Source organism: Podarcis vaucheri (assembly GCF_965113315.1).
Source record: "Podarcis vaucheri genome assembly, chromosome: 1".
NCBI lineage: Eukaryota > Metazoa > Chordata > Lepidosauria > Squamata > Lacertidae > Podarcis > Podarcis vaucheri.
In genome coordinates this window covers 130138408-130150567 of record NC_138759.1, presented here as the reverse complement: position 1 = coordinate 130150567, position 12160 = coordinate 130138408, and the positions used below count along the sequence as shown (strand labels likewise).

The window sequence follows — 12160 nt, the reverse complement described above, 5'->3', positions numbered from 1 at the left end:
AAATTTGGTAAATTAAAACAATAGGATTTACTGATAGCTCAGCTACTCAAAGTGACCCATTTTGCCATACATTTAGAAGGCTACGTCTCACACAAGCAAGTTGGTAGGTACCTACATATACTGTGACCATGTTTTAAGTGATTGTATCTCAGCGTAATAAGCCACAGAATGAATGAGTCTTTAGCCACAGTCCTTTTCTGGTGCAAACAATCAAATCAGGAAGTCTCAAGGGAACCACGGTTTCCTGTTTTGCCCAAACTGGGAAACAATGGCTACTGCCAGCTTCTGAACACGCCAATATTATGACCCACCGTCAAACTTGGTTAAGTATCCTGGAAGACATGGTTTCCTGATTTAGATGACGTCCTGGCATCATCAAGTCTCATGCAATGGGAGGAGTGAAGAAGCTGCTCCCGAAAGCATATGGCTTAATAAGCCAAGATCTGAATGTTACAACTTATACTGGTCCAAGCTAGGCCAGTATGCTCCTTCGTTGTGCCACATAAGCCTATGTTGTGCGGACGCCTGATTATCGTCTTCCAAAGCAACTACTCTATTCAAACTTAAAAATGGAACGCATAATGCTGGTGGTCAACAAAAGAGGTTTAAAGGCTCTCTCAATGCAATTTTTTAAAAAAATGTAGTATAAACACCAACAATTGGGGAACACCTGCTTGCAAGAGCTCTAATTGGAGAACAGCCTTTACCAAAGGTGTCATGGACTTTGAAGACACTCAAACTCAAGACACAAGGGAGAAATGTTCTAAGAGGAAGGCACGCCTGGCAAATCCACACCGTGATCAACTCCCACCCGATAACCTATGTCCCCAGTGTGGAAGGACGTGTGGATCCAGAATTGGCCTCCACAGTCACTTACGGACTCATTGTTAAAACCGTGTTTATGGAAGACAATCTGACCCGGCTACGAGTGATCGCCAAAGATAAGGGTTAACCATGTCTTTATTTGACTGCATGTATTGACTGCAGTTTCACATTCCCATGGAATGGACACAGTAAGAGTCACATTTGTCTCCCATAGCCACTGGCCCACTAATTTCATGGGTAATGCAGTTCCCCCTGCTTCCCCCCCCCTCCAATCAAAACAAACAAAACTAGCCTCTCCTACTCTTTCTTTCTTTAAAGAATGCATTTTCTTGACTAATAAGTCATTTAGTGGATGCTATAGCGGACGTGGGTGGCGCTGTGGGTTAAACCACTGTGCCTAGGACTTGCCGATCAGATCGAATCCCTGTGACAGGGTGAGCTCCCGTTGCTTGGTCCCAGCTCCTGCCAACCTAGCAGTTCGAAAGCATGTCAAAGTGCAAGTAGATAAATAGGTACTGCTCCGGCGGGAAGGTAAACGGCATTTCCGTGCACTGCTCTGGTTCGCCAGAAGCGGCTTTGTCATGCTGGCCACATGACCCGGAAGCTGACTGCGGTCAAACGCCGGCTCCCTCGGCCAATAAAGCAAGATGAGCGCTGCAACCTCAGAGTCAGTCACGACTGGACCTAATGGTCAGGGGTCCCTTTACCTTTTTGTATGATAAAGTTCTCTCCTTAGTTAACTGTCTGTCTGTATGTATGACTCAGATGTGACAAGTTCCACCACTCCTTTATTCAGTGAATATCTTGCATGTGTGATTAAAAAGAATGCCTTTTCCAAGATGCAAAGGTTACACCGCAGGAGACGAATCTTACTATGTTTGTTTACTTTTCTAGGCTCGGTTACATCGCTCCAAAGTGAGCTTGGGCAAGGGCTAAGAATAACGCAGCAAAAGCAATGGCAGAAAACAAGTTACAGATTGTGCTTGCCAAGATGCTGGAAAGGCAGTTGTTATAATAGGCCCAATGTACTGAAAAAAGGTGTATTTAAAGTAGGGGGCGTATTAATGGAAAAAATATATAACAGGAAAGTTTGAAAAAAAGTACCACATTTTTCCATGTACATCACAGCCCTGTGTTTAAGGCGCCCCCTATTTTTGAGGACTCCAAATTAAGAAAATGGGGCGAGTGGTTAAGCTTTGGGGAGATTGCCAAGAGTTGTTGACCTTTTTTGGGGGAAATGTCCATAGTTGTTAGGTTTTCTGGGAGGGGGTACTGCTGAAAATTGCTCACCCGCATGACCGCACACATCACCAAAGGCACCAATCATATGCCTGCTCACCGCCAACAGCAGCAAATCGCCCGCTCTATTGTCACAGCGGCAGCCAATACACAGCAGCCATTGTCATAGCCACCACTCACCCGCCCAATCGCCGCTGACAATCTCCTGATCGCGGCAGCAACCAATCACACATCCCACCAATGCACTAGGTAAAGGTATAGAGACCCCTGATCATTAGGTCCAGTCGTGACCGACTCTGGGGTTGCTGCACTCATCTCGCTTTATTGGCCGAGGGAGCCGGCGTACAGCTTCCGGGTCATGTGGCCAGCATGACTAAGCCGCTTCTGGCGAACCAGAGCAGCGCACGGAAATGCCGTTTACCTTCCCGCCGGAGCGGTACCTATTTATCTACTTGCACTTTGACGTGCTTTCGAACTGCTAGGTTGGTAGGAGCAGGGACCGAGCAACGGGAGCTCACCCCGTCGCGGGGATTCAAACCGCCGACCTTCTGATTGGCAAGTCCTAGACTCTGTGGTTTAACCCACAGCGCCACCCACATCCCTTAATGCACTACCCATATATAATACGACCCCAAATTTTAAACTCATTTTTATTAGGAAAAAACCTCATCTGATACACGGAAAACTACGGTATATGGGTAGCGAAGCAGCAACAGATACTACAGGGGAGAGAACAGCAAGGTGGTGGTTTGAAAGCAGGGTTGGACAACCTGTGTCCGCACGCCAACATTGCTGAACTATGACACCCATCATCTCTGACCACAGGCTATGTTGGGTGCAGCTGATGGGAATCGGAGTCCAAAAGCATGCAGAGGCCCACACATCCCCCACACACACCCAGCCCAGTTTTAACATGAAACTGGACACTAAGGCCCTGTTATCTAAGGTAGCATTAAGGCCCCACTAAGGCTCGTACCTACAGGACCGCCTCTCCTGGAGGCCCAGTGGAGGACCTTAAGGTCCATAAATAACAACACTTTGGAAGTCCCAAGCCCCAAGGAGATTAGATTGGCTTCAACCAGGGCCAGGGCCTTTTCAGCTCCGGCCCCAGCCTGGTGGAACGCCCTACCGCAGGAGATCAGGGCCCTGCGGGATTTGACATCTTTCCGCAGGGTCTGCAAGACGGAGCTGTTCCGCTTGGCCTTTTGTCTGGACTCAGTCTAAAACCCCCCCCCCCCATATGATGCAACCCCTCATATGAGATTTTGCATATAAATTTTCTCTCGGCTCTTTTTGCTGGCCCATGTAGGACCAGCATGGATAGTTGGCCCCGGTGAATATTTGACGTTTTCTCCCCTTATGGCTTTGATCTATAGGCTACCACTAAAACAAGGCTGCATTTTAAGCTGCATTTTAAACTGTATTTAAACTTATATTTTAAACAACTGTTTGTTTGGGTTTTGTTTGTTTTTTAATGTTTTTACTGTATTTATATTCGATGTTAGCCACCCTGAGCCCGGTCTTGGCCAGGGAGGGCTGGGTATAAATATTTATAATTATCATCATCATCAGTGCACAGCTCACAGCAGCAGTTCCCTGCCTTCTGGTACCCCTGGGGTAGCATGCGATGCCTCTGACCGTGCCGGAGGAGTTCACACACCCCACGCAAGTGCTAACCCAGGTTTTCAAGGAGTCTCATGGTACCCAGTGAGCAGCGGTGGAAGGAGACACACTGCGGGATCTTCTTCATCAGCGGGGGAAGCTAAAAACCAAGTTCCTCTGTGCATGCAAACATTTCTTCAACAGAATGCAAAGATACACATCTACTGCCTGTCCGCTGAGCTTGCAAGTCGGCACATTCCACTGGCATTTGTCCTGCAAAGAGATTCGTCGCAGCAATAAAACACCGCCCACTCGATTGCCACTTACCCAGCGATTCTCTGCCTCCAGTTGCGATAGGGGTCGTACAGGCTTTCGCAAAAAGCCAGCGCGTGTCTTACAAACTCTTCTATGGGCGTCTGGTCGGCTACTTCTTTCTCCTTCGTTTTGCTCTTTAGCTGAAGAGACAGCAAAAAAAACACGATGGTCACCAAAACACCACCAGTTTTGCATGCACTGCGCCCCTGCCTAAAATGCTGGACAGCTGTTGTCAGTTGAGAGGAATCAACAGCCTGACTCTGTGGAAAGCAGCTAGCTACCCGTGGTTTCCAGGAAACGAAATGAAATGTACCATATTTTTCGCTCTATAAGACGCACCAGACCACAAGACGCACCGAGTTTTTGGAGGAGGAAAACAAAAAAAAATATTCTGAGTCTCAGAAGCCAGAACAGCAAGGGGGATCGCTGCGCAGTGAAAGCAGCAATCCCTCTTGCTGTTCTGGCTTCTGGGATAGCTGCACAGCCTGCATTCGCTCCATAAGACGCACACACATTTCCCTCTACTTTTTAGGAGGGAAAAAGTGAGTCATAGAGCAAAAAATACGGTAGGGTTTTCAAAGAAAGCTGCGCAGAAGTGAAATACCACGTTCATCAGGCTCAGATGCACAAGGAAGACGGGGGTTTCGGGATGGGGACAAAATCATGCATGCCCTCCGACCAGGTCTTCTTTCCTCTCCTACCCTTTCCATAGAGACGTGAGACCATTGCCAAATGCACCGACTTTTCTGTTGTCATTCTGTTTAACTGGAAAGGTTTTCGATTCTACAGTGAAATCTAACCCCCTTCCCTTCCCAGTCCCTACGTAATTATCAGCACCAACTGGAGCAGTTAAACCGAAGCACGTGCAAAAATGGAAACAAATGCTGCGATATTGCTTTCGTCTCGATTAAGGGATATTGAGGTTTTATCTCCCCTGTCCCCGCCTCTGCCTATAGGCCTCCTTGCTGGCCAGTCGCAAGGTAATGATGATGATGAGGATAATAATAATAATAATAATAATAATAATAATAATAATAATAATAATTTTTATTATTTGTGACCAACCCATCTGACAGGGTTGCCAGGCGGCCAGAATCAAAAGAGGCCCAAAAAGCAAATTTGAAATACGATGTGAGAGCTCCCGTAATTGTTTTATTTTTAAAAGATGTGTAAACCACTCGCATTATAAAATATCAGAGGGGTGTGCAGAAAACCCAAAATAAGTACAAAGCACATGCTAAAAATTATACAGCTAAAATAGCAGTAGGAGAAAATTGCCTTGGAGGCACACACACAGTATAATTTTCTCTGTTTATTTCCCCCCACAGTTCTTACACCAAACTGCTTGTTAAATTTGGGACTGACCAGAGGGAGCTTTAAAAAAAAAAAAAGTTAGTGAATTCCGGGAATCCCCTTCTGCACAGGAAACCTGCAAAATAGACTAGAGGCCAGCTGATGGAAGTCAATTATTATAAGTTATTGCTGCATTTAAAAAAAAGAAATTTGACTGTCAGCAAGCTGTGATGAGGTTTTTTTGGGAGGGGAATCCTACCATATTTAATATTTTAAATTAATGGGGGGAGGGGATTAAAGATAAAATTGACCACTATTTATTTGGCAAGTACAGTGGTACCTCAGGTTAAGTACTTAATTTGTTCTGGAGGTCCGTTCTTAACGTGAAACTGTTCTTAACCTGAAGCACCACTTTAGCTAATGGGGCCTCCTGCTGCCACCGCGCCGCTGGAGCACGATTTCTGTTCTCATCCTGAAGCAAAGTTCTTAACCTGAAGCACTATTTCTGGGTTAGCGGAGTCCATAACCTGAAGCGTATGTAACCTGAAGTGTATGTAACCCGAAGTACCACTGTAGTATACCATCTATGAGAACAAGTTGTTACTCAAGAAGTCTCCAGCCACGAACTCGCCTTAGGAAAGCCACTCTCTCTTAGTCTCAGCCCCCATTGTCAAGATGGGAATAATAGCACTGACCTGCAGCTTTATTTATGAGGATTGAGGTAGTTTGCTTAAAACATTCTGAACCAAAAAAAACCACTTCTAAAGTATCTAAAATTACCGAAGGGAAGGCAACTTTCTCTTCCTGTCTGGCTGGGGGGCAGGGTCAAAAGTTGCTGGTGGGCAGAACCAGGATTCAGTCCACTCTGCTTCTGTTTTCACCATGGCTACCCCAAATTCCCAATTGTACACAGCCCTACTGAGTTCAATGGATATACTCTTCTAACAAAAGGGTATGTAGGATTTTTAAAAATTTTAGTACAAAATACCTATATACCGTATTTTTCACTCTATAGGACACACTTCTTCCCCTCCAAAAATGAAGGGGAAATGTGTGTGCGTCCTATGGAGTGAATGCAGGCTTCAGGAAGCTATCCACAAGCCTTCGGAACGTGGCGGGAGTGCCCGCCGGGCTCCGAAGGCTTGCAGATAGCAGCCTGCAGCCCGAAGCCCGGGGAGCGCAGCGCTGCACACCCCAGGCTTCGGGCAGATATCCGCAAGCCTTCGGAGCCCGGCGGGAGTTCCTGCCGGGCTCCCAAGGCTTGCGGATAGCAGCAAGCTCTGGAGGTTGCGCGTAACCTCGCCCCTGCTCCCGGACCCGTTCTGGTGGCTGGGGTCGGGGGAAGCTCGGGCTAAAAAGGAAGCTAAAAAGCTAAAAAGCTCGGGCTAAGAAGGATCCATCCCGCTAGCTGTCTTGGCTTCTGCCAAAGCCACACGCAGCCTCTCCCAGCTGGAGAGGTTGTGCATGGCTAAAGAGGAAGCGAAGACAGCCAGCAGGATGGATCCCACTGGCTGTCTTGGCTTCTTTGCTCTTTGGGGCTGGGAGAGGGGGAATAAATTTTTTTTTCTTTATTTCCCCCCCAAAAAACTAGGTGCGACCTATGGTCCGGTGCACCCTATAGAGCGAAAAATACTGTAACTACTCTTGTAGAAACCAAGTGAAAGTAATTTCTTTCTGACTTTAGTGCCGCACACTCATGATCAGAAGAAGGAAGGAACAAACAAACAAGAAGGAAGAAACTCTAATGAGACAGAAAACAGGGGCATTCAGCAAGTATTGGAGGTTTTATAAAATGAGGTGGGGGGCACATGCAGTCCCCACGCCCTTTAGGCAAGTTGGTAGGGCAGAGCTTTCCAAACCGTGTGTCGCAGCACATTGGTGTGTTGGCTGCAATGTGTAGGTGCATCACACAAACGCTTCTCCCGGGGCTGGAAAGGGGTTTGTTTAACCTCCGGTTTGCTAGTAAAACTAAATTACTGTGTCACGACATGATGCAAAACTGAATTACTGTGTCACAAAATGATGTCTAAAAAGTGTGTTGCCCACACAAAACGTTTCGAAAGCACTGCATTAGGCTCTCCATGTAATGTTGAGCTAGCAAACCTTTCGCCACCTTATAAATTACCCCCTAAATTAATTTTCAGGCATTCCTTTGCCATTGCAGTACGGCTACAAAAATACAGTGGGGCCTCGCAAGACGAAATTAATTCGTTCCGCGAGTTTTTTCGTCTAGCGAATTTTTTGTCTTGCGAAGCACGGTGTCGGAAAAGTTTTGGAAAAGCTTCAAAAATCACCAAAAACCTCAAAAAAGGCTACCACACCGCGTTCTATGAGTTGCTCCTCGAAGTCAAGTCGCAACTGTATTAACGGTGTTAAGAAAAAGGAAACAAACTTGCAAGACGTTTTCGTCTTGCGAAGCAAGCCCATAGGGAAATTCGTCTTGCGAAGCAGCTCAAAAACCGCAAAACCCTTTCATCTAGCGAGTTTTTCGTCTTGCGAGGCATTTTACTTATTGTAAAACTCAAGCCTACCTCACTACCATCAAGTGAGCTTGTTCTAACTAGTCAACTAAATCTGAACTCTAGTGGTGGAATTAATTTTGTCGCTCCAAATGGAACTTGGAAATAAAGAGATGAATTGTGTTGCAGGTGACAGTACACATGGCCAAGTCAAGTGTTGGTGAGTTTATTCTCAGTGCAGCACCAGTTTCTGACTAGAAAGCAATTTAAGCAAATTACGGGTTCACCTACCTGCTGAATATACAGTGTAGTCATCGTAATGACATGGTTAATATAGGAACAGGTGCCAATCTCCTCCACATTAGCCAAATTTCTGAAAGGGAAATAATAAGGCATGAGTGGCAAGACATGGTAGAACTGTCCAATATGATTTAACGCGCAGCAAAAGAATGGTATATCACGATTTCCCAAAACATTCTGCACCGTGTTATAAAAATACAGAATAATCTCACATTAAGAGGTTGTCTTTAAACATGGAAATTATAGCCAATCAAAGCCGCTTGATGGCAAACCGTATCATTAATGGAATTGAAATCCCTCGTTCCATCACCAAATAGCATCAAAATGGTTCACAGCAACATTGCACAGAGATGTAGTCATGGACCATCAACTATTTTTTTTGTGTGTTTTACAACTTTTTGTATGTTTTAGAACGTTTGTGAGCATCACCTGAGCTACAGAAGAAAGCCAACGGAGGTATTTGGAACCAAATTGGATGAGGCTAGAATCAGAAGTAGGGAAGAATCACAGCGCTGGATGGAACCCAAAGAGTTCATCTAGTTCAAACCCCCTGCAATTCAGGAATCAAACCTAAAGCATCCATGACAGATGGCCGTCCAACCTCTGCTTAAAAACCTTTGAGGAAGAAGAGTCCACAACCTCACGAGGGAGCCCATTCCGATGCCAAACAGCTCTTTTTGCCAGAAAGTTCTTCCCAATGTTTAGTCACATTCTTCTTTCTCAAAACTTGAATCCATTGCTTTGGGTTCTACCCTCCAGAGGAGAAGAAAACAAGCTTGCTCCATCTCCCATGTGGCAGCCCTCGAGATATTTGAAGGTGGCCATCATATCTCAGCCTGCTCTTTACCAGGGTAAACCTTGTTTCACATCAGATGTCCTGCCCATACGTCACTGATGGACACAGCCACCTCTAATTCTGTAGAACGGACCCTGCTCCATGTCAGAGCTGGGGGAGCTTTTTCCCAGGCTGAGGGCCACATTGCCTTCTAGACAAACTTCTGGGGGGCCACAGGACAATGCTGGGTGGGGGGCCAGAGGCAAATTTGGCACCCTTGTCCTGCATGGCAGTTTCTACAAATGCTCACACAGCCCTCCCAGGCAAACAAAAGGCATTGTCAGAGGCCAAGGACACATTCCAGCTGGGTAAAAATGCCATAGGAGGGTAGGGGCCAGTGAGGGGCATGGCTAAGGAGGGGGCGTGGCTAAGGAGGGGGCGTGGCCTGGGGAGAAACCTTAGGTTTGGAGGTCCTGGGGTTCCTCGCCCCAGCTTCATGATTCTGAGGATGAAGGAGCTGTTGACAATGGAGCATGGGGTGAGGGCAGTGAATCGAGAAGGTTAAAAAGTGAAGGTATGGGACAGGGGGCTTAAATGAGACAGTTGTGTCAGGGAACTGCCATCAGCTCAGAGGCAAGAGGTGGAAGGGCAGTTGGGTTACAGGGAGCCTCCAAAGATCGTGAGAAGCAGCTCTTCCTCCGGGGAAGGGATGCAGGGATCGGAAGATGCTTGAGAGAGCCGCAACACTGAGCCTGAGCAAAGCGGAGGGGAGGCAAGTCCCCCTTTGCCAACGCCCTCTCTGCGCAGAGAGGGGAGGAGAAGGATGGGAGTCAAAAGACTGTTATGCTGGGGGAAGTTTAAGGACCGCCCACTCCCAGATTCTGCTAGCGACTGAGCAGACATGGACTAATAATAATAATTTTTATTTATACCCCGCCCTCCCCAGCCAAGGCCGGGCTCAGGGCGGCTAACAAGCAATAATAAAAACAAGTTGAATGAATACAACTTAAAAACAAGATTAAAATACAACATTAAAATATTAAAATATTAAAATGCAGCCTCATCACAGGAGGAGAAAGGAAAAAGAGGGGGAGGGAATCAAATTGGCTCCAAGCCAAAGGCCAGGCGGAACAACTCTATCTTACAGGCCCTACGGAAAGAAATCAGATCCTGCGGGGCCCTGGTCCCATGAGGCAGAGCATTCCACCAGGCCGGAGGCAGTGTTGAAAAGGCCCTGGCTCTGGTTGAGGCTAATCTGACTTCCTTAGGGCCCAGGACCTCTAGGGTGTTGCTGTTTATGGACCTTGAGGCTCTCCGTGGGGCATACCGGGTGAGGCGGTCCCATAGGTACAAGGGTCCTAGGCCGTGAAGGGGTTTAAAGGTCAAAACCAGCACCTTAAATCTGACCCTGTACTCCACCGGGAGCCAATACAGCTGGAAAAGCACTGGGTGAATATGCTCCCGTGGCAGCGACCCCGTGAGGAGCCTCGCTGCAGCATTCTGCACCCACTGGAGTTTCTGGAACAGCTTCAAGGGCAGCCCCACGTAGAGCAAATTACAGCAGTCAAGCCTGGAGATGACCGTCGCGTGGATCACTGTGGCCAGGTCGGGCGGGAAAGGGAAGGGACCAACTGCTTGATGCGGCGAAGGTGGAAAAATGTCGCCTTGGCTGTTGCTGTAACTTGCGCCTCCATGGAAAGGGAGGCGTCAAAGATTACACCCAAACTCTTAACGGAAGGCAATGGCACTAATTGGGCCCCCGCAAGAGAAGGGAGTTGGTCCCTCATCCCCATGCCATCCCGACCCAGCCATAGGACCTCTGTCTTCAAAAGATTTAGTTTCAATCGGCTCCCACGAAACCATCCAGCCACAGCTTCCAAGCATCTGGTCAGTGTGTCTGGGGCCAAGTCAGTGTGGCCATCCATCAGCAGATAGAGCTGAGTGTCATCAGCATATTGGTGACAGCCCAGCCCAAAGCTCCGGACAATCTGGGCAAGGGGGCTTGAGACGCTCTGCACTGTAAATGTTTTTGTACAGATAATAAAGCCTGGAAAAGACCGGGGGGAGTCTTGCCTCTTCGCTCTCAAGCAACCACGCCGGCACCTAAGAAGTTGGGAATTGGTAAGATAACAAATGGCGAGGCGGAAGTACTGGCGATATCTCCCCATAAACACTCCACACCCCAGCCAACTTCAGAAAAGTCAACTACCGTATTTTTCGCTCTATAGGACGCACTTTTTCCCCTTCAAAAATGAAGGGGAAATGTGTGTGCATCCTATGGAGCGAAGACGCCATAGCCCCGCGACCCTCTCCCGGCTGGAGAGGTGACGCGCGGCTTTAGAGGCTCCTGCCATAGCCGCGCATCACCTCTCCAGCCGGGAGAGCGTGCGGGGGCTAAAGCAGCCCCCTGCGACCCTCTCCCGGCTGGAGAGGTGACGCGCGGCTATGGCAGGAGCCTCTCCGCTGCGCCTTTCAGCTGCTCCCTGACCTGCTCTTTGGGGCTGGTGGTGGGCTTCCCCCCGCCAGCCCCAAAGAGCAGGTCGAAAGGAACCTGAAGCCTGGAGAGCTAGAGGGGTCAGTGCACACCGACCCCTCTCGCTCTCCAGGCTTCCAAGGTAGCAGCCTGAACGCACCTTAAAGGGCACCTTGTTTTAGAGCGGGAAAACAAGAGGGGGAAAGTTCTCCCCCTCTCTGTGCAGCGCCTCCTGCCACTTCACTGAAGGGGCACTGGGCAGAGAGGGGGAGAATTTTTTTTCTTGTTCTCCCCCCTCTAAAACAAAGTGCGTCCTATTGTCCGGTGCGTCCTATGGTGCGAAAAATACGGTAGTTTTTTATAATAATAATAATACAAAATACCGGCAAAGAATAATGAAGAATTTGACCAGGAGAAGCGACAAGGCCTGTTGTGGTTCTTCCAGCCCTTCGGACAATTTCTGGACACACTGCAGCAACTGGAGCCTCAAGACCTGAAGGATGTTATCAGGAAGCAGCGATATTCCCGGGGGGACATCATCCACCCTAAAAATAAAGCCAAGAGCTTTTTTTAAAAAAAAAAACAACAACTAGGGCAAGCAGCAATAATCGCTAACGTATTTTATGCACGTAACATCTTTTACTGCACTTGACAATACAATGGTGTCCAGACATTTCACTGCCAGAGGGCTAATAAATTGTAATAATGCCAATAAATTACGTAAGATTGACTCTTGCACTTTAATCCTATAATTAACACTTTAAATAAATATTTGACTTTAAGAATAAAAAAGCCTTCACTCTGGCACAGGGCGATTATGAGATCATAAGCAGGTGTACAGGCTGCCAGGGCTCACTAAATGCCAAACTGTTGATTCAG

General features: G+C 47.5%; 1 protein-coding gene across 3 annotated transcripts in view; it reads right to left on the bottom strand.

The window, feature by feature from the left end:
- NBEAL1 (neurobeachin like 1) overlaps positions 1-12160 on the bottom strand; it is a 137320-nt gene that overhangs the window by 100159 nt on the left and 25001 nt on the right. For all 3 annotated transcript variants that reach the window (XR_014219356.1, XM_082221222.1, XM_082221223.1), the window contains exons 4-6: positions 11665-11826; positions 8025-8106; positions 3994-4121 (exon numbers count right to left, since the gene is read on the bottom strand). Coding sequence is in view for 2 of the 3 variants with exons in the window: in XM_082221222.1 (XP_082077348.1) it covers positions 3994-4121; positions 8025-8106; positions 11665-11826 (372 nt within the window). In the remaining variant the exon portion in view is untranslated. The remainder of the gene's footprint in view (positions 1-3993; positions 4122-8024; positions 8107-11664; positions 11827-12160) is intronic.